This window comes from Hyaena hyaena, unplaced genomic scaffold, assembly GCF_003009895.1.
Source record: "Hyaena hyaena isolate Hyena2069 unplaced genomic scaffold, ASM300989v1 scaffold_606, whole genome shotgun sequence".
In the NCBI taxonomy this organism is placed as follows: Eukaryota; Metazoa; Chordata; class Mammalia; order Carnivora; family Hyaenidae; genus Hyaena; species Hyaena hyaena.
In genome coordinates, this window is record NW_024081238.1 from 1083989 (window position 1) to 1106316 (window position 22328).

The following is a 22328-nucleotide window of genomic DNA, read 5'->3' on the forward strand; positions in this document are numbered from 1 at the left end:
CACTAATGTGGTATTAGTTTCAGGAGTAGAACCCAGTGATTCATCACTTAACACCCAGAGCTCATCCCAACAAGTGCCCTCCTTCCTTAATGCTAATCACTCATTTAGCCCATCCCCCCAGCCACCTCCTCTCTGGCAACCCTCAGTTTGTTCTCTTATTTAAGAGTCTCTAGGGATGCCTGGGTGGTTCATTTGTTTAAGCGTCGGAATCTTGGTTTAGCTCAGGTCACGATCTCACAGTTTGTGATTATGAGACCTGCATTGGGGTCTGCACTGGCAGTGCAGAGACTGCTTGGGATCCTCTCTTCCTCCCTCTCTCTCTGCCCCTCCCTTACTTGCGCTGTCTCTCTCTCAAAAAAGTAAATCAATAAAACTTTAAGAATCTCTTATATATTCTACACAATATTCTGTTGTGTATATATGCACACACACAAGAGAATATCATTCAGCCATCAAAAAGAATGAAATCTTGACATGTGCAATGAAGTGGATGAAGCTAGAATGTATTACGCTAAGTAAAATAAGTCAGTCAGTGAAAGACAAATACTCATATGTGGAATTTAAGAAACAAAACAGATGAACATACGGGAGGGAGGAAAGAGAGGGAAATAAACATTTAAGAGACACTTTTAAAGATAGAGGACAACTGACAGTTGATGGAAGGAGGTGGGTGGGGAATGGGCTAGATGGGTGATGTGATGGGTATTTAGGATTGTTATTATGAACACTGGGTGTTGTATGTAAATGATGAATCACTGAATTCTGTTTCTGAAACCAGTGTTGCGCTGTATGTTAACTAACTAGAATTTAAATAAATTTTTGAAAAGAAAAAAAAAAAGGCTCTTATGGTTTGCCTCCTTCTGTTTTTATCTTATTTTTCCTTCTCGTCCCCTAAGCTGATCTGTTTTGTTTCTTAAAGTCCATATAATGAGTGAAATTATATGATATTTGTCTTTCACTGAGTGGGTTATTTCACTTAGCGTAATATATTCTAGTTCCCTCCATGTTGTTGCACTTGGCAAGATTTCATTCTTTCTGATCGCCAAGTACTATTCCATTGTGTGTGTGTGTATGTGTGTGTGTATATATATCACATCTTCTTTATCCATTCATCAGTTGGTGGACATTTGGGTTCTTTCCATAATTTGGCTATTGTTGATAGTGCTGGTATAAACATTGGGGTGCCTGTGCCCCTTCGAATCAGCATTATTTTATACTTGGGATAAATATCTAGTAATGCAATTGCTAAGTCTTAGGGTAGTTCTATTTTTAGAATTGTTTTCCAGAGTGACTGCCTCAGTTTGCATTCCCACCCACAGTGCAAAAATCGGTGATCTCAGCTCAAGTCTTGATCTCACATCAGGTCTTGATCTCCCCTCCAATCTTGATCTCAGGGTAGTGAGTTCATGTCCCACATTGGGCTCAGTGTTGGATGTGAGGCCTGTTTAAAAAAAAAAAAAAAAAGGAACTTCCAAAGTGGCTGTCCTGATCTGCATTCCCCCGAGCATGTATAAGTGTTCCTGTTGCTTCACTTCTTCACACATTCAGTAATGTCAGTGTTTAGGATTTGCGTGTTTCTAATAGTTGTGTAGTGTTATCTCATTGTTGTTCTAACTTGTATTTCCCTGATGACATATGATGTGGAGTATCTTTTCCTGTGCTTACTTGCCATTTCTGTATCCTCTTGGTGAGGTGCCTGTTGCCCATTTTTTAAAATTGGGATATTTGGTTTCTTATTTTGAATTTTAAGAGTTCTTTGTACATTTTGTACACAGTCTTTTATTAGATGGCTTTTGTGAATATTACCCCCCAGTCTGTGCCTTGTCTTCTCATTCTCTTGAGGCTTCTTCATTTTTCATCTTAGGATTTTGAGCAAGGTCTTCAGGGATTTTCAACTTTGGTTTCTTCAAATCTATACTGGCATCGTTTTACCTATTCTGATAGAATTGTTATAATTATCAGATTGCGAGTGCATACAAAGGACTTAAAGTTGTAAAAGACTATGCAAACAGTCTGGGTTTGTCCCAAAAATTATGCCATTTCCAAATATCTCATAAGGAAAGTAGATCTTCTAGGACAGAAGGGGGATTTATTGAATAATAACAATAATGATGATGATGATGATGATGATGATGATGATGATGATGGTAATTATGATGGTGCAAAAGAAGGAAGAAGAGAAGAAGGAAGGAAAGAGGAAGAAGGACCAGAAGACCAGGGAGGTGGAGGAGGAGGAAGTTAAAAATTTTTGATTATCTTACTCATATCCTGTGTAACTTAAGATATAAATTTTTTTTTGAGAAAAATAAATAATTTATTTATTTTTCTTTTGAGAAAGAGAGTGCACATGATTGGGGAAGAGGAGCAAAGAGGGAGAGAGAAAGAATTTTAAGCAGGCTCCACTCTCTGTGCAGAGTCCAATATAGGGCTCAATCCTGTGACCCTGGTATTATTATGACCTGAGCCAAAATCAAGAGTGGGACGTTCAACCGACTGGGCCCCCAGGCATCTCTAAATCATTCACCTTATTTGTTTTAATGATTATTTACTTATTTTGAGAGTGAGAGAGAGAGAGACAGACAGACAGACAGAAATAAGAGCAGGAGATGGGTAGAGAGAGAAGGAGAGAGAATACCAAGCAGGCTCTGTGCTGTCACCACAGAGCCCAACGTGATGGGCTCAAATTCACGAATCATGAGACCTGAGCCAAAATCAAGAGTCAGATGTTTAACTGACTGTACCACCCAGGCACCCCTAAATCATTCACTTTGAAGCATGATTTGTTCTTCTGAAAGATTTTCTTTGTTATATTTGGCTTTAGAGAAGTGTAGGTGTAGGAAAATGTACATATTTTTTTGAGAGAATGTAGTCATCTGAATTCGTTCCTGAATGAAAGATTCATTCATTAACTTAGCTCAGTTAAGCTAATCTTTATGAAGATAAAAATCAGTATTTATTGTGGTTTTATGTATGTTTAATTAACATTTATTAGAAATTATGATGTTGAACATAGATTCTTTTTTCTCAAACACACACACACATACACACACATACAGTTGTACATATGCATGTAAAGAGAGTTCCCAGAAGTCTGAACAGAGGGATATAGGCAGGTGAAATTATACTCGACCATAGTTTTCTTAGATTTGGATTGTGAATGAATAATATCAATGATAATGATTATGTAGCATCCACTGTCACCACAACTGTCTCTACTACTAACTAGTGTTTATTAAGAATTTAATATGGGTCGAGCATTTTTCTAAGAGATTTACACAAATGTGCTATCTCAGTTAATCTTCACAACAGCCCTAGGAGGTTTACTGATGAGGAAATGAAGGCTGAAAAGAGTTAAGTAGGTAAGCAGTCGAAAGAGGATTGAAATCCAGGCAATCTGTTTCTGGAGCCAGTGTTCTAAACATGGCTTCCCAGTAATTGTAATATGTGTGTAGGCTTGAAGGAAAAAGTCCTTTAAGACTGCTTCTTTTGGAAAATTGCTGAATTTTAAGACATTTTAAGGCACATGTTTAAATTACATGGTTTTAAATTCCGTACTTTGCAAGATGAAATGACTGCTTTTGGAGTGTTTATTGAGCAGCAAATATGTGTTGAATCCTTCAGGTGCCTGTTCCAGTTTGCATGATTTCTAGATGTTTACTAAACAGGATACAGAAGGCAACTTAAGTAATGAAGAGGAGAGGATTATCTACTGTGGAATTTCCCTGTGTGTGTGTGTGTGTGTGTGTGTGTGTGTGTGTGTAGCCAAGAGAAAAGGAAGAAACGGACTAGGGAAGGACAGGAAGGGGAAAGTAGAAATTTGCCTGGAAATCTAAGCATAGACCAAGTAACACATTAAGAACATACCCTGTAGACTGACTATACATAAAGCACACTCTACGTAAGAACAATTTAAGAATGAAAATTCTTAACTGAAATATTTACTGCATTAATTTATACAAATAAATGTTTGTTAGATCAAAAGCCATAGAGTTTCACTGTTAATTTTAATGTTCAGTTTCCCAAAGATTTCTTTAATGGATTTGAGAATCTACACAATGTTTTGTTTTTTTTTTTCTTTTTCCTTAGGCACTGAAAATGAAGATGCTAAAAGGGAATATCAAAATGATAACCAAGCAAGTTGGGTCCATCGTATGATAATGGCTTTGGTGAGTGATTCAACTTTATTCAATACCAGAGAAGGACGTGCTGGGAAGGTACACAACTTCATGTTGGGCTTGAATCTCAATACATCCTATCCAATGTCTCCTCTGAAAGACTTTACCACACAGGAATCATTGGATGAAGATGAACTGGATACAGCTGTAGCAGGTAAGCACACAAAACATCTCCTAGGGAGAAGATGCCTTTTGATCATTATCAATATTCATTCATATATACTCAATTACAGCAGCATCCATTTAATGTGGGAAGGGCTTCAAATTACTGTTTTTTAGAAGAAGAACATCTGTTAGACAGGAAAGGGGATAGTTATCTCAGCATAGAAAGTTTTCATTGAAACATTGAGGAGGGACCATAGATCCTCTGTGTATTGGACAGGGTTCACTCAGAAAACAGGAAACCCTCCCCCTTGTTTAACTGAAAGAGGCTTAAAGCAGGGAAGTAGGTGTTTACAAAATTGTTCCAAGGCTTGGAAAAGCCAGCTCCAGGCTGAGCTTCTAGAAATGTTTCCAAAAGCACTTTAGAATCACCCCAACAAACGCCCACACAACTGTGCTTGGCAGTAGAAATGGCAGAAATGTAGCCTCTGTCTCATTTTCTCCTTTGAATCTCATGTGGATTTTTCTCCTTGGCAAAGGACAGGTCTTAGCAGAACCAGTGCCAGAAGGGATTCTGGTAAATGTGGTCCTTAGGTGGCTTGTCTGCTGCCACACAGTAGTGCATGCAACCCAAGTGCATGAAACAGAGTGGAGTTCACCTGTCTCAGTGTCCATCAGAATAATGAATGTGTCCCTCCAGCTCTCAGAAAGGTTAGGTAACTTTCTTGAGGCCAACTGGTAAGAACCCACTCACTGGGTGTTATTTGCCGAATTTCAAAGAATAATCCCCTTTATGCTTCAGTTCCATGAAAGTTAAATTTGCCTTGGTGACTAATCAATACATTATAATCTTTCTTCTAATGATCCTGTCATCTTAAATCTTTCTACTACATCACACCATCATTTTTTCTATTAACTGCCCAGATGTCATTTCCCAATCATTTCTGCCTAAGGGCATCAACAGAATGCATTAGAAACTTAAGTGGAATTTTTCGAAAAACCTTTCTTCTACTCTTTCATTAAGCATCATGCCTATACCATATTTGTGAAAATTAGGACATGGCTTTAAGTTTGGTGATGTTTTTCGTAGTGCTGTTTCCATTTGTTGCTTGAGCTTAATGGAAATTGCAAAAGCAGAAGTTTCCCTTGTTGTTTAAACAACAGGAGTAGTAACTCCCTATATACTTCACAGTATGTTTATGGCATCAAAGTCTAGGATGTGAGGTATGGTATGATTATATGCCTGCAATCCAACCCCTTTCATATATTAGCAATGATAAAAGTCTATTTGTGATAAAATCAATATCCCATTTGAAAATTCATCCAAAATTTTAAAAAAACACTTGACCATTCATCAGCGACATTATTTGTCTCATGGCACATGATTATATTTACTGCCATTATAATCCCCATTAAATATGTCTTCCTTAGATATTTAGGTTTTATGGATGAATGATGAGAGGCTTAAAAAAAACTTAGTCTCAAAGATCACTTAGAATTAGGAAGAATCTTTACTTATATTCCACTATAGAAAAGGGAGATCAAAGAAAACCATTCTCCAAATCATTCCAAAATTTATCAGCTGAGCTGGAACGGGGTCACAGACCTCAGCGTTGTTTAGAAGCTTTTCCTTCCTGCTACACTCCATGTTTCTGTTAGTCATTGTTTTGCTGATGTAAAATGGAAGTTTCCCTTCTGTGTACTATATTACATCTGTTTTATGTTATTACTTTGATGGCATTTACCCAGCATAGCTCTGTGGTTTGCACAGTGTGAATTTTGCATGCTACATTTTAACAACTTCCTGGTGGCTTTGCAATATTTTATGTAGATTCAGAGGCCTTAGGCTTGCTAGATCAAATACAGCAGGCCTAGTTAAATTTGAAATTCAAACTATGTATATATAGTATAAGTATGGCCCTTGCAACATTTGAGACATACCTCATACTAAAAAATGTTTTGTTGTTTGTTTGAAATTCAAATTTAACAGCATCTTATATTTTTAGTAGATAAATTTAGTACCCTTAGGAAACATGTGCCTTTCATTATTTTCACCTTCTTTCAAATTGTTCTTCATTTTCATCTTCTTTCTTTCCTTTGTTCACACATTTACACAGAGTACTTGCAATGTGTTTGGTTCTGGAGACCCAGTGGTCAACAAGACAAATGTAATTCTCACCCTCACAAAAATTAAAATTCTTTCCTGAACTTTCCTTAAAGTTTTGATTCATAGGAGGGATTTATATATTCTAGTTAAAAATAACAGAAAAGTAGAGTAACACTGAAACCCAGCAACCCTGATTCTGGAAGGACTGTGGGACACAGTTCTCACTTCTCTCCATAGTGCTTGGAGAATACAGGTGTACATCACCTTATCTGACTCCTTTCTTTACTGGGTGCTCTTTGAAAGAAGACTCATGGACAGTTCTCCTAAAGTAAAATGAGGAAGTAGAAACATTAATCACCTCAAAATATGGTATTGCATCGACTAACCATTCTTTTGTTGACCTATTTTGGAATGTTTTAACCTAAAATTGTTTAAATTAATGATCTTTGGAAGGAACTTTAAATTTATCTCTTTGTGTTGTATCTCATAAAAGCTCTATTTCACACACTTTGTTTTTATCCTGTTGAAAAAATGTATATGGCCTATTGATTTTAGTCAAGGAGCCACTCAGATCAGTAATGAGCTCATTCAGATTGATAATTCACAGATTAATGTTGCTAAAAATGACCGCAGTTTAGACTGGATTTGCTAAATTGATTAGTGCTTTTTCAGACAGGTCCTTACTAAAGTAGACCCTGTTTATCCTCTGATTATTCCCAAGCTTTAGACTAACCATGTATGTGAAGCTAAAAGTTAAAAGATGTATCATAAACTGTAATCATCTTGGTTCATAAAGTCTTGATTAAAAGTTCTATTTATTATATAGTTTAAAATATCAAACTTAACTAAAACATTAAGTTTATTTCTCTTATTTTTATACTCTGTCCCTATGCAAAAACAAACAAACAAACAAACAAAACAGAAATCTTTACCTTATCTGGATACTATATTGGGAAAATCTTACATTTTAGTTTACCTATGATGATTTTGTTTACACAGATTAAAATTTGAGTATCTTAAAATTAAAAGAATCTCTTGACCTAAAATGAGAAAAAAAAGTAGTGCATTTTTTGTGCTTATTACCTCACCTTGCAGACAATCCTTTGAAAATAAGAGAAATAATAAGGTGAGGGAATCCCTCTCATTTGTTTACTTCAAAATAGTTGGATACCTTTCGAGCCTAATTTTGGAGAAGCTGTCCATTAGTTATGTGACCTCTTTCCTGTTTACTTTTGTGTTTATGCTATTCACTGTGACGCATACCATCTGGAATGAAAAAATCGAGGCATGAGTTAACTTAGGCCAGAGTTCAACACACAAACAGCCAAACATTTTGGTGCATCATAAATTGAATCTGTGTGGATATATTTATAAAATGACCATTGCATATATCTGCAGCTGAACTGCTGTTAGATGGTACATAATTAGAGAACTCAGCATGTTTCTACACCTAGCAAAAAACATGATTAATTCATTTACAGGTTTAGAAACAATGTGGGCTTTAAACTCTGGAAGGATGTTCCTCTGTAGTGGCATTTATTCAAACTCTATAACACTCTAGTGGAAGTTATACAATAAATCGGGTTCAAGTTCAATAAATTTGGAAAAAACTAACAATCCCATCCCCCTCTTCACAATACAGCGGGATACTCTAATGAATTTAAGCAGACTGGCCTACTTAATGTGCCTCAAGTATAGGAGCTGAAAAGCAGACTGGCTTACATTTGAATCCTGGCTGGGCCATTTCTTAGCTGGACAGTCTTGAGCGATTACTTAGCATGAGCCTCAGTTAACAATGATAGAAAAGTAGAACTAACCTAAAAACCGACAGCCCCGACCCTGATGGAACAGTAGGGCAATGGGTTGCAGCAATCCTCACAGTTTATTCCTTATAAAATAGAAATAATAGTTTACTTATAAAATGGAAATAATAGTGGTATCTATCTTAGAGACTTGCTGTGAGGATTAAATAGCATCTTCATTAAAAAGGGCAGTTAGCCCACGGCACAGTAAGGAGAATAAGAAACACGCAATATATAATTTGCTACTGCTTTAAGCTGTTGTAATTACATTTCTCAAACCTGTTTAATCATGGAACTCTTTTTTGCGTATAGAACAGCTGTTAATATCTTGCAAAACTATGTTGTTTGCAACACAAGTAAGAAATACTACTTCCTGTCGGTGTATTTGGAAGGGTGGAAATATGCTGTTGAGTTACATGCCAGAGCTGGGAATTGGTGCACATAATGATTTGTCTCTCAGGTGTTTTCCTGGATATAAAAGAGGAAAAAGGACACTACCAGTTTTATGACAAGAAGGAGCAAATCAGACAGAATATGAGAGGAATGGTGTTTAAAATCTTTTAGCTAAGATTTTAAAAAGCACTAAGTTTATGAAGCCACAGGAAAATATTTGTGAACTATCATTTTACTTTATTATATTAGGGGAAAATGACTGCCTTGTAAAAAAAATATTACCACTAATATGATCAAAAACTTTTTGTGTTTACTTGTGATGAAATACACTTATTAATGTGGCTTTAATGATTGACAGATACATGTGTAGTTAGCCTCTCTACATTGTAATTATTGCTTTTTAAGTTACCCATTTTATTTACTTTTTTTAAAGTTGTATATATTTTTTATTTTAGAGAGAGAGAGAGAAAGTGCAAGCAGGAGCGGGGGGAGAGAATCTCAAGCAGACTCCATGCTCAGCGCAGAGCCAAACGTGGGGCTCAATCCCACAACCCTGGGATCATGACCTGAGAGAAAATCAAGAGCCGGACGCTCACCTGACTAAGCCACCCAGGAGCCCCTTAAATTATCCATTTTAAGCCCTTTCAGGTTCATGGCGCTGCCACTTAACTGAAGTAACAATATGACCCTGTGCAGGAGGCTTCGACCTCATGGGCCTGGCTTAGAAATCAGACTGTCACTGTGTCAAACTGGACCTCTTGGGTTTTAGTTTCCTTAGTTTTAAAATGACACTCATAATATCTTTTTTTAAGAGTCTTATGGGGATGATAAATATCATGTGTTAAATTTCTAATACATTATAGACCCTCAAAATAAATGAAGCTGCTCTTAGGAGGAAAAAAAAGTACCCAAATAATGAATTTCAGCTCTTATTAAAATATTTAAAAACTAATATAAGACAAAGACTCACAGTTGTTCACCTTTAAAATGTTCACATATGTAGTTTTTAAACAATAAGAATTTCAGAGGAATAAATATTAAAATCACATTTGATAATATATGTATTTTTCCAGTTTCTGTGACGGATAGAAATTGAGAATCTTGGCTGGTAGCAAAGTATCTTGTCATCACAGTCCATACATACTTGATAAGAAAAGAGAATTAACCTAAAGATAATTATTTAAAGAACAATTTCTTTTTTCTCTCCTTGCTGGCCTTCTGTATTCACCTTAGACATAGCAAGCCTTTTTTTTTTTTTTTTTTTAACTTGGCCCACCTTTTTATTCAGTTATATGACATTATTCTTGTCTAAACACTCCCTCCATAGCTTTTTGTGTTTTAAAGGATATTTGTGGGTTTTTTCTTTGTTTGTTTCAGGCCATTCATTCACACCCTCTCTCATTCAGCAGTTCTGGGCAGTACAAATCACCTTGCTATAAACTCTTTTCCACTTCATTCATAAACACACTAATATATATTTGTAGCATTCACTTGTTATTCAGTATTTTAGGGATGAGAAATTTTAATAAATATGAGAGAAGAAAACACATGACTCTGTGTTAACTGTAGAAATGTAGAAGGATAATAACATTCATTTCCTCAAGTAACTGAACCAAAGTCTAATTGAGAACTGTTTCAGTTCATATGGAATAAACATCAAGGCTAATTATCTCATTGGTGCTTTTCAGTTTTTAATGATAATGAGGATTGTGGATTTAAGGACAGTAAGAACTTAAAGATTTGCCTTCCTCTCGGATCTCTTGCTCTTAAGAAAATAATAGTAAAATTCACTATATAGTCAGTATCAGTCTTACTTAGAAATATATGGAGGATACTAACATGCAATGGGTTCTCATCATGTGCTCAACATTTCCCTGGATAATAGTATTAACTACATTTTTAGGTGATTCTATAAACACAGGTTGGTCTGACTTTTTGTTTTTATTGTCGCTTCTATGAAAAGGCTTTCAAAAAGGAGCTTAAATGCTTCTCAGAGATCATAATGCATGTCTAGTATGAACATCTTCACTCCGTTCTTGAGCTCTGACAGCCTTCTTAAGGGAACAAATGTGAAGACAAGGGAACAGAATAAAACAATTACATGTCATTTCATTCAGCTCCAATCACTTCAGTTCCAATCACTCTCCTTTTCCCTGGGAAGTGAATGTGGGGCACCACAGATAAGTGTGAAGAGTAGCATGTTACCATTTTTTTCATAAAACGAATGATTTCTAGACCCTGCTTTCTTTCAGATCCTTTGTCCCCTCATTCCACTCCCTTCTGATACTATAGCCACACCGGGCTTCTTGCTGTTCCTCAAACATACCAAGTCGGATTCTACCTTAGGGACTTTGTTCTGGCTCTTTCCTCTCCCCGGGAAAAAATATCCCCTCAAATCTTCTGCTGGCTGTTCTGGTCTTCTTCTCAAAGAGGTCTCTCTCGATTATCCAGCTGAAGTTACTCCCTATTATATTACCCTCTATCATTTTCTATGCTGCATTTATCACTACCTGAACTATTTATCAGTCATGTGCTCTGTTAGAACAGAGTTTGCCTCTTGTTCAGCACCTGGAATACAGCCCAAATACTAGCAGACAATACACGTTTGCTGACTGTATTGACTGGATTATTTCCTTGGAGTCCCATCAGGGAGATGCGGTGCAGGATCCATTCAGACTCTACCACTCCCCCGTTCTGTCACTGTAGAGATGAATGTATTTCATCCTTCATTTATAGATATCGTCTACCTCACATGTCTGTTGTGACTTAAAACAAGATAACGTATGAGGAAATGTTTTTAAGCCAGTAAAGACCTAGATAATGTGAGGTAAAGCTCTTAAAGGGGTACAGAGCTTAGAATTAATTAATGCCAGGACCTGAGCTAAGTACTTTCCATGCATTGTCCTACTTCATCTTCATAGCACCCTTATTTGATTCTTTTACCCTGACAGTACAGATGTAGAAACTAGGAGTTAAAGACCATAATTAATTTACAGTTGCTGAAGCTGGACTCCTGCCCAGCTCTGTTTGTCTCCAAAGCCTGAGGACCTAACTAGGTAAAACTTTATTCACAAATGTAAATTTGTGAATTTTGGAGCACCTGGGGGGCTCAGTCGGTTAAGCATCCACTCTTGGTATCGGCTCAGGTCATGAGCTCATGGTTCGTGAGCTCAAGCCCCAGATTGGGCTCTGCATTGACAGCACAGAGCCTGCTTGGGATCCTCTCACTCCCTCTCTCTCTCTACCCCTCTCCCATGCGCTCTCTCTTTTTCCCTCTTTCAAAATAAATAAATATTTTAAAAGTATATATTTTTATGTTTTAAATAATGTTAAGTTGTCATTTAATGTATTCTTTTCTTTCTTCCCCTTTTAAAGATCCTGATGAATTTGAGCAAATATATGAGCCTCTGGATGTCAAAAGTAAAAAGATTCATGTAGTGGACAGTGGTCTCACATTTAACCTGCCCTATCCCTTGATCCTGAGACCTCAAAGAGGAGTCGATCTCATTATCTCCTTTGACTTTTCTGCACGGCCAAGTGACTCTAGTCCTCCATTCAAGGTAAGGAGAATTTATACAGCACCCCATTATCTAGCACGTTCATTTGTATGCCTTGTAGATATCACAGTCCTCTTCACTCCAATTTCTTATCCCTTTATCCTATTTTCTACATAATTATGAGTAATAGTTCAAAAACACAGATGTGATTTAATTAATTCCGTTCTTAAAGAAATTTATAAAATTTAAAAATTTTAAAAAGAAACTTGTAAATGATTTCCCATGACCCACATTAAAGTTCACAGTCTTCAGCAGAACAGGAATGATGCAATGTATCTGACGTTCAAGGAAATTAGGCTGGAATTTGGATGTTAGCAAGTAAAGGATAATTAAAACCATGCCAGAGGAGTATATACTCTTAAGAAGAGGACATAAAATAGTATCTTGAAGATTTAACAACAGACTATCAGGGGAAAATAGTGAAATTAAGGAATTATACAGTGTTATGAAAATGAGTTGAAGATCCTTAACAAGGAAATCTTCAGTGAACTGGACAAAAGCAATTTCAATAAGGTTGTGAGGGGAGAAATCATACTGCAGTGATTAGAAGAAGTGGAAGATAAGAAAATGGAGACAGTGCTATAGACTGTCTAGGGAAGAAGGAGATGCACTGTATCTGTAAGAGGATGTGGGGAACAGGAAAATGTGTGTGTGTGTGTGTGTGTGTGTGTGTGTGTGTGTGTAGAGGTGGGTTGTTAATAAAAGAGATTTGAGTGTGTTTACATGCTGATGCATGGGAGTCATTGATGGAGATGTTATTGGAGAGTGGAGAGATGACCTATATGATAGAATGACAGCCCTGGGAAGCTTACAGGGGTGAGCAGTGCAAAGGAGACAAAAAAATATATACACAGGTGGAAAGTAGTATAGAAATGTCCATATTGGGATAAGAGGGAAGGATTTTTTTCTTAGGCATGGAGAGGGGAAGTTAAGAGAGTACTCATTGGATGACTACTCGCTTTTTTAGGAATTAGAAGTGAATGTTATTTTTTGTGGGTGAAAAGGTGGAGGTGGTAGAACCAGGCTCACGTGGAGAATAAAAGTCTGCCTCTGAAGAAATGAGAAAAAGTTCTGAACAGGCAACATAGATTGCTCAGCAGCACTGTGATGTCACCCAAGTGAGACCGTGAATCTTGTTCCCTCCACCTGGAACACCTCAAATTTTCTTTGGACATACCTCAAATGTTATCTTTCTTAACCTCCATAGATCTAGTTACAGTACAAAGGACTTAGTAGATTATTCTAATATGGCAATTTTTGTGGTGTATTGTCTGTATTTGTTTACATATATATCTCTTCCACTGTCTGTGAACTCCTTGGGAACTAGAACACTATTTTGAATGTATGTTTTGTTTTAATCATTTGGTTCTAATTGTATTATAAGTGCCAGCCAAAGTGTAAGTAGGTCATTTTTTTTTGGTGGTGAATGAAGGAAATGCTATAACAGAGAAGGAGTTATTATCTCTATTTCATAGATTAAGAAATGGAAATTCAGGGGCGCCTGGGTGGCTTAGTCAGTTGAGCGTCCGACTTTCACTTAGGTCATGATCTCGCGGTTCGTGGGTTCAGGCCCCATCTGGCTCTGTGCTGACTTCCAGCTCAGAGCCTGGAGCCTGTTTCAGTCTGTGACTCCCTCTCTCTCTGACCCTCCCCTGCTCACGCTGTCTCTCTCTCTCTCCTAGAAATAAATAAAACATTTAAAAAAAAAAGAAATGAAAATTCATAGTAAGTTAAATAGTCCATGATCTCTCAACCAGGAGAGTCAGTGACAGCTTAAGTCAACCAGGAAGACTCAGTGATAACCTGGGTCCTCTGGTATCTGCTTTCCTTTCTGTTACAGTATGATTAGACCGCTCTCAAGACTAATAGTGACTGTCATAATAACTTCTTAAAATATATAAAGCCTCATATTTTAAAAATGCTTTCACATTTGATTTTTTTTTAGAGGCAGTTAATGGTATTCTGACAAGGAAACAAGGACTGGTGAGATAAGCAATTTCACCATATCCTCACATTAAATAAGATAATGAGTAAACAGAACATAGCCCAGGACCTGGCTAGGAAAGTGCTAGTTAAGAAGTGGTCTAGTGGGTGGCTAATCGTCCATTTCTTGATTTTGGCTCAGGTCATGATCTCCTGGTTCATGAGATCCATCCCTGCAAGGGGCTCTGCACTGACAGCATGGAGCCTGCTTGAGGTTTTCTCTTTCCCTCTCTTTCTCTGCTCCGTCTTCACTTGTGCCATCTCTAACTTTCTCTCTCTCTCAAAAGAAAGAAATGAAATGAAAGAAAAAGGATAATGAGTAAACAGAACATAGCTCAAGACCTGGCTAGGAAAGTGCTAGTTAAGAAGTGGTCAAGCTGGGGGCTCCTGGGCGGCTCAGTCAGTTAAGCATCTAACTCTTGATTTCCACTCAGGTCATGATCTCATGTTCATGGGATTGAGCCCCACATCAGGCTCTGTGCTGACAGTGCGGAGCCTGCTTAGGATTCTCTGCCTCACCCTGCTCTTTGCCCCTCCCTGACTCATGCTTTCTCTGTTTCTCTCAATTTTTTTTAAAACGCCTTTAAAAAAAAAAAAAAAAGCAGTCAAGCTGGACCAGAATGACAATCTAATGTTCTTTCTCTTTCTCTCCTGCCTCCTTTGTACACAATGTACATGTACATTTTTCTGTGCTGTGTGCAGCGGTTAATGATAAACCATGGTCCTTGATTTCCGTAACATTTTAGCTTTCTTGGGGGAAAGACATTATACACAAGAGTCATTTGGAAGGAAATTAAGAAACTTATTGTTAAATAGTTATCTGGGTTTATATGAGCATGCGTATTATGGGAGATCCATGTAGGAATAGATTGGTGTGTCCTGGGGTAAATGAGCAGGGAAATAAATAGAACAGGGTGAAAAAGGCACAGAGATGGCAGTGAGCACATCTAAGGAAGTGGAGTGATCTGATTAGAAGTGATAGATATGAAGCTCCCCTTAGGAAGGCTTTAGGGGAGACTCTAAAACTGGATGATAGAAAACAGAGAATCAGTGAAGGCTTTGCAGCCAACAAGCAATTTCATGAAAGTGGAATTTTAGAATGATTAATCTGACAGTGGAAAGTAGGACAAATTGAAGAATGAAGAGCAAAAGATTAAAATTAAGAGGGATTTACTGTAATCCAAACCTAGGATAATGAAGTACCATGCAGGATGGGTGACTGAGAAAGCCAAGAGCAAGACTGAATGACCCACAAGCAGCGATAGGGAGGTGAATTTCAGTGGATGACTCCAAGATGATAGCTTGGAAACTAGTTCTGGACGTGGATGAAACTATATTATTCATTTCACTGATGGGGGTGTAAAATGTCAAAGCCATCATTCTATGCATGAATCACAGCTCTGCCACCTCATGAGTTAATATTGGAAGAAGGTTTGCACCTTCTTTGGTTATCACTCTGTACCTCTAAAAAGAACTTGTACTTTTTAAGTGTATTTTGATTCATTATTTCTAATTAAGAATATATACTTACTATAAAAAATTTGGAAATTTGGAATATATATTAAGTGCTTCTTGTTATACATAGACAACAGCTGCTGATATTTTGCTATTTTCTTTTAGTCTTTCGTGTGTGTGTATGAACACCAGGATCATACAGTCTTGCATTTTGCTGCTTTCTACTTAAAATTATAACGTAAGCATGCCATTAAATATCTTTTAATGTTTATTTATTTTGAGAGAGAGAGCATGAGTAGGGGAAGGATGGAGAGAGAAAGAGAGACAGAATCCCAGGCAAGCTCCACACCCAGCACGGAGCCCAACGTGGGGCTCGATCTTACGACCATGAGATCATGACCTGAGCCAAAATCAGGAGTTGGACGCTTAACCAACTGAGCCACCCAGGTGCTTCCCCATTAAATATTTTTTTAAACATAATTATAAACATAGCATGCTGGGTGCCTGGGTGGTTCAGTCAGTTAAGCATCCAACTTAGGCTCAGGTCATGATCTCGCAGCTCCTGAGTTTGAGCCCCGCATCAGGCTCTGTGGTAGCAGCTCAGAATCTGGAGCCTGCTTCAGATTCTGTGTCTCCCTCTCTCTCTGTTCCAACCCCGCTTGTACTCTGTCTCTCAATCTCTCAAAAATAAATAAAGATTGAAAAAATATTTTAAAAATTATAAACACAGCATGGTATCTCTATATGTGAATATGCAAGAATTTTTTAACAATGCTCTGTTTTCAACTTTCATATTATTGCTATTTTGTCACTTTATAGTGGTCATCCTTGCACACGAATCTTTAATCACACTTTTTATTAATTGCTTAGGTGTGCTTCTTAGATATGTATTAGTTTAGGATTTTTAATAAATATTTTCAGTTTGCTTTCCCAAAAAGCTCACTGACTTACATTACTATGTCAGATTGTATAGATGAGTCCTTATTTTACATATTTACTGCCTGAAAAAATATTCAAAACAAAGTTAAAAAAATTTACAATATGACAGAAAGAAAGAGAAACACATTTTGCTTCAACTTTTTCCCATTGATTGTGAGAGTAAATAGTTTGTCATGGTTATTTATCTTCATGTTTTTAAACTATTTTTAATTGGATTAAACTATTTTAATTGCTGCTGTTCATCAATAAGTATTTTATATCTTAAGGATATTAAAATTTGTCTTAATTTTACACAGATGATCTAATGAGTCATTTGTATTGGAATTTTTATTTCTGATGATTTTAACATTTATATAGTCACTTCTTTCACTGGTTTTATTCTTTAAATTCATATTAATAAGATCAGTTACATATAGACTGATATTTCTCTTTAAAAAATTTTTTTAATGTTTATTTTATTTTTGAGAGACAGAGTGCAAGCCAGGGAGTAGCAGAGAGAGAGAAGGACACAGGATCCAAAGCAGGTTCCAGGCTCTGTGCTGACAGCTCAGATGTGTTGCAGGGCTTGAATTTATGAACTGTGAGATCATGACCTGAACCGAAATCGGCACTTAACTGACTGAGCCAACCAGGCACCCTGATATATTTCTTTTTATGATATTCTCTTAAAATATTCTAACTCATTAATATTTTTCAATATGATGGGTGTATAATAACACAATCCCTCAAAGACATTGTGATGCCTAGATCTGTTTTTATGTATCTATTGTATTCCATTGGTTCATCTGACAATCTGACAATTCTTATCTCAGTAACACACTGTATTTTAATAACTGTAGCTCTATTATGTATTTACTATCTTGGAATCTACAATCACTCCACATATAGAGATTTACAAATTCTGTAGACATTTCTGGCTGTACATTCTCATAGACGTGCTATAGAAATATTGTCAATTCCTTTCATCTCACCTCTCTCCCCAATATGTATATATTTCCTTTTATTTTTGGTTTAGTATAGCATAAAACCCATTGCTCTGGAAATAGTGATTTATATTTTCAGAGACTTGCTATAAAGGCAACCGCCAGTATTATATATACTTTTTTCCTCCAAAAATTTTCTTTTTTTGAGATTGAAACAGGAATGCCATTTGAAATAAAAGAGCAGAGCAAAAATACTGGGCCAAAAAAATAAAACCATAAACCTTATTTCACAATTATTGATATAAACATTTCATAAGTATAGTTAAATCTCAGATTTTGTCAGGGAGATATGAATGATAGATATCGTGGCTTTTGATAGAGGCCATCACAGTTTTTATTATATCTATGTTGTAACTGGCCTTGAAAACTGGTGATGCCAATGTCAGTAATGCTGGAAGGTTTTTAAGTTTTGTTTTGTTTTCTTTTGTTTTAGATTTGTAAGTACACACCCTAATAGTCTGGATATAAAGAGCCTCATGATTCTAAAGATTCTTATTGGTTTGCAAAAAGCAGCTCTATATTTCATTTTGTCAAGAGTCTTTCTAATTCTATAATAACTTAGATGTATACCATGCAAATTTATTTCACCATTAGGGTTCATCCAAGGAGAATTCTTACAGCTTTTGTCTTTAATGTTGGTCATGAAAATAAGCCAGGGGCGTTTTCACATTTAAGTCTGTGAAATGAACAGACTGTGATTTTAGGAAAAATGTTTTTAAGAAAACTTTGGCTCTTTTAAGAAGCAAGCAAAGAATATAGGAGAATTCAGAGTTTACTACAAGAGGTTTTTTTTAACCTTACTAAATTTTATGGATAATAATAGTTATTATGCCATGAACGATGTCATTTTATATTATGTTGCCATATAGTGGACATAAATCTAACTGAGCTTTTCAGTCCCCTTTTAAATGCTTAATGAGCAGAAACCAGAACAATGGGTTCATTTTCTTAAAAATGAAAGGAAAGAAGAAGGGAGAAAGGAAAGGAGGCAAAGAGGGAAGGAGAAAAGGAAGAGAGAAGAACGGCAAGTTTGAAATGAACCAGCCTTCACCAATGATAAAAGAAATATATCTAAGTTAACTTTATCTTGTTATATTTCACTCAAGGTCAAAATTCCATCAAACTCACAAAAAGAAGACAATTGTATTTTTCCACACTGACCTGATTTATATGTTAACATTATGGCATGATCCTTGTGTTAACACCTCTGCATATGATTTATTTATGAGTTTATTTCAGGTCACAGCATCATGGCCAAACCGGTCCAAGTGTTAGCTTTCTGGGCATCAATCCACCATGGCCAATAAAGGAGCTACCCCTTATTAAACATAGCATTTACAGAATTACTTCAAATATTAGTTTTCTAGGGCTGCCATCACAAATTACCACAAATGTGGTGGCTTAAAACAACAGAACTGTATTCTCTCACAGTTCTGGAGGCTAGAAATTGAAATCAAGGTATCCTCAGGGCCACATTTCCCCCACGGCTCTATGGCTAGAATTCGTCCTTACCCTTTCCAGCTTCTGCCAGCTCCAGGCTTTCCTTGGGTTGTTGCTTGAAGCCTCTGTCTTCATCTGGGCTCTCCTGTATGTGTGTGTCTTCTAATAAGGACATTTGTCTCTTAGGACATTTGTCATTGGATTGATGGCTCACCCAGATAACCCATGACAATTTCATCTTGAGACCCTCAGCTTAATTATACTTGCAAAAACCCCTCTTCCAAATAAGGTTACATTCACAGGTCCTAGGATGGGGGTGGGGGGGTGTTTAGAGCATGGACTTCTTTTTTGGAGGGCCACCATTCAACCTACTATACCTGTATTTGTCATTAAGGGTCAGATGCCTATTGATGAGTAGATATACCCAACATTAATTTCTCTATGTATTTTTGTGAAGTTACAGTAACGTCTTGGTGAAGAACTAAAGAGAACTGTAAAGTCAGATGTAAATTCTCTACATTATTAAATATACAAAATTATTTTCACACCTGTTGCATTATAAAGCTCTTGGATCCTAATACCAGCATGCTTTTTATTGGATGTGGTGATGACCATAACCACAAAATAGTGAATTCTAAACTGTGGATTCTTTCCATTGTATCTTTTTTTTCAAATTGTTTAATGTTTGTTTATTTTTGAGAGAGAGAGACAGAATGTGAGCAGGGGAGGGCCAGAGAGACAGGGAGATAGAATCCAAAGCAGCCTCCAGACTCTAAGCTGTCAGCACAGAGCCTAACACAGGGCTCAAACTCAGGAATGGCGAGATCATAACCAGAGCCAAAGTCGGCCAGTTAACCAACTGAGCCACGCAGGCGCTCCTATCCATTGTATCTTATGTTACTTGCTTCATTTTTTTAAGATTCAATTTATGTTCATATTTATACTCCATACTTCTTCCCAATTTAAAAGTGGATTTTAAATATTGAGAAACATCAGAGAAAGTATGTATCCTAGGTTTGTACAGAGAAAATGTTCATTTCCTCTAGACAAAAGCCAATTTATTAGATATAAATATATATTTAAACATTTAAAAATACATAAAAATATATATTTATCATATATAAAAATAAATAAAATGGCACTTACGTGTCATTCACATTATAGTTTGTATTTATTTATATTTTATTTAGACTGTTTTTCTTATCCTTCACAATGTTTTTGTACTCAAAAATGAGTACTTCTTTCTAAGTATTGCTTTGAAGGGTACCACACATTTTTATCTCCACAGAAAATCTTTGTAGGAGTATGTAAATTTGCCATGAATTAGTCTATGGAAATCAGAAGTATGAGGTGTCCAACAACCAAAATGGATACTTGTAGAAAACAGTTCAGGCAGATTGCCATAATTTGCGAAGCAGCAATGTTCTTGCTCATGGCATTCTTCTAAAATGCTCTTTTCAAATTCGTCTGCTCTACTCATAGGCTGTGTCATTGTTTCTCAGTCTTGACAGAGAAACGAGACATCAGGGAGGAGATACTTTTTCCGTCCCGTAATCACCGTCTTTATAGTCATCGGTTTTTAACCTTTTCCACAGCAGGATCATATCAGGAAAGGGAAAGTTTCTATCGCTTCCTGATTCCAGCATAAAATATCCAACTAAAAATAGCTTGGTCTTTTACCTCACGCAGTTCCTTTTCCTCTTTCTCCACACATCCACACATCCACACATCGTTAGTCATCCTGAGTCATGTTTGTAAACACTAGAAAGCTCTTTTTTTGCCTTGTTCTCACGCAACTGATCCACAGTATGAACTTTTGGTTTTATTTTGGTGTTGAATAATCTTGAATGAATAATTGTGAAGGTGCCAGACAGAAACTAAACTGAATAATTCAGTGGAACAGGGAGGAAAAAGGGGCTAGTAATAAACGTTTCATCAAATTCCAAACCAGAATTTTTTATGTATATCTGTATATATATTTTCAGTAAAATATAATCATACTTTGCCTAGTAGTTTATGAAAAACCTGTTTTACTATATATTAAATCTTTGTTCCCCCCAATTTTTATTTCTTGTAAATAAATTGTAAATGGCATTGAGAGCTGATCAACTTAAAATCCACGACATTCCAGAAACATCAAGAATAGTGAAAGTTTAATGTATATTTTTCTGTAAATTTAAGGTGCTATTTTAAATATAAATACAAATATCAGGGTGCCTAGGTGGCTCAGTCAATTATATGTCTGACTTCAACTCAGGTCATGATCTCACAGTTCATGAGTTCAAGCCCCACGTCAGGCTCTGTGCTGACAGCTCAGAGCCTGGAGCCTGCTTCAGACTCTGTGTCTCCCTCCCTCTCTGCCCTCCCCCACTCGTGCTCTCCCTCTCTATATAAAAAATAAACATTTAAAAAATTTTTAAATAATAATAAATAATTAAATATAAGTACAAATATAAATATTTAAACTATAAATTGGGGCGCCTGGGTGGCTCAGTCGGTTAAGCATCCGACTTTGACTCAGGTCATGATCTCACGGTTCGTGGGTTCAAGCTCTGCATCGGGTTCTGTGCTGCCAGAGCCTGGAGCCTGTTTCATATTCTGTGTGTCCCTCTCTCTCTGACCCTCCCCTGCTCATGCTGTCTCTCTCACTCTCTCTCAAAAATAAATAAAACATTTTAAAAAATAAACTATAAATTATAGTGTTAAGTTTAAATTACTGAGTTTTTTTTAATACATTATCTCATTTAATCATCACAGCAATCTTGAGGAAGATAGAAGTATTAACTTTACATACAGTGGTAGAAAATGAGTTGCTAAGAAATAAGAAACAGATGGACTAGAGGTAAAATGGGTTTGGGAGCCTACTATTTCAGGGATAATGAACAATCTGGTCCCTGTTTGGTTGGTTGGCTGGTTGGTTCTTATGATTCCCATTAGGGGAATATCACTACATACCTCACCCCATAAAATAATTTCTTCCCTGTTGACTTGTGGTGGTTAAGCAGTTTGTCTCAGACCACCCATGTAGCAAATCAAGGTGTCTCTGTTTGAGGTTGACCTTTCAGGCTACACAGCCCATGCACGAAGCTATCCATCACATTCCCTGCCTCTATTATATCGCTCTATAATATCTATTATTCCTCTTTCCCATTGATTTATAATCTTCAGGGATGCAAAGACAGCCTTTGAGTTATGCCTAGAACAAAGCAGGTGTTCTATAATACTTATTGAATGAATTAATGTATACTCTGAGGAAATAGTCCACATAAACTGCAAATCTCATGGTGAATGCTTTCTTCATAGCATTTACTACAGTTTTAAACGTAGGGAGTTATTTGGTCACTATCTCTTACCCTCCAAGCTATGAATCCCATAATGACAAGAGTTTCACT

At 36.6% G+C, this 22328-nt stretch overlaps 1 protein-coding gene across 2 annotated transcripts in view; it reads left to right on the forward strand.

Annotated features, from left to right (window-relative positions):
* Positions 1 to 22328, forward strand: part of PLA2G4A (phospholipase A2 group IVA) — a 160465-nt gene that overhangs the window by 124907 nt on the left and 13230 nt on the right. For both annotated transcript variants that reach the window (XM_039257200.1, XM_039257201.1), the window contains 2 exons: positions 4087 to 4329; positions 11955 to 12139. In XM_039257200.1, the coding sequence (XP_039113131.1) occupies positions 4087 to 4329; positions 11955 to 12139 (428 nt within the window). The remainder of the gene's footprint in view (positions 1 to 4086; positions 4330 to 11954; positions 12140 to 22328) is intronic.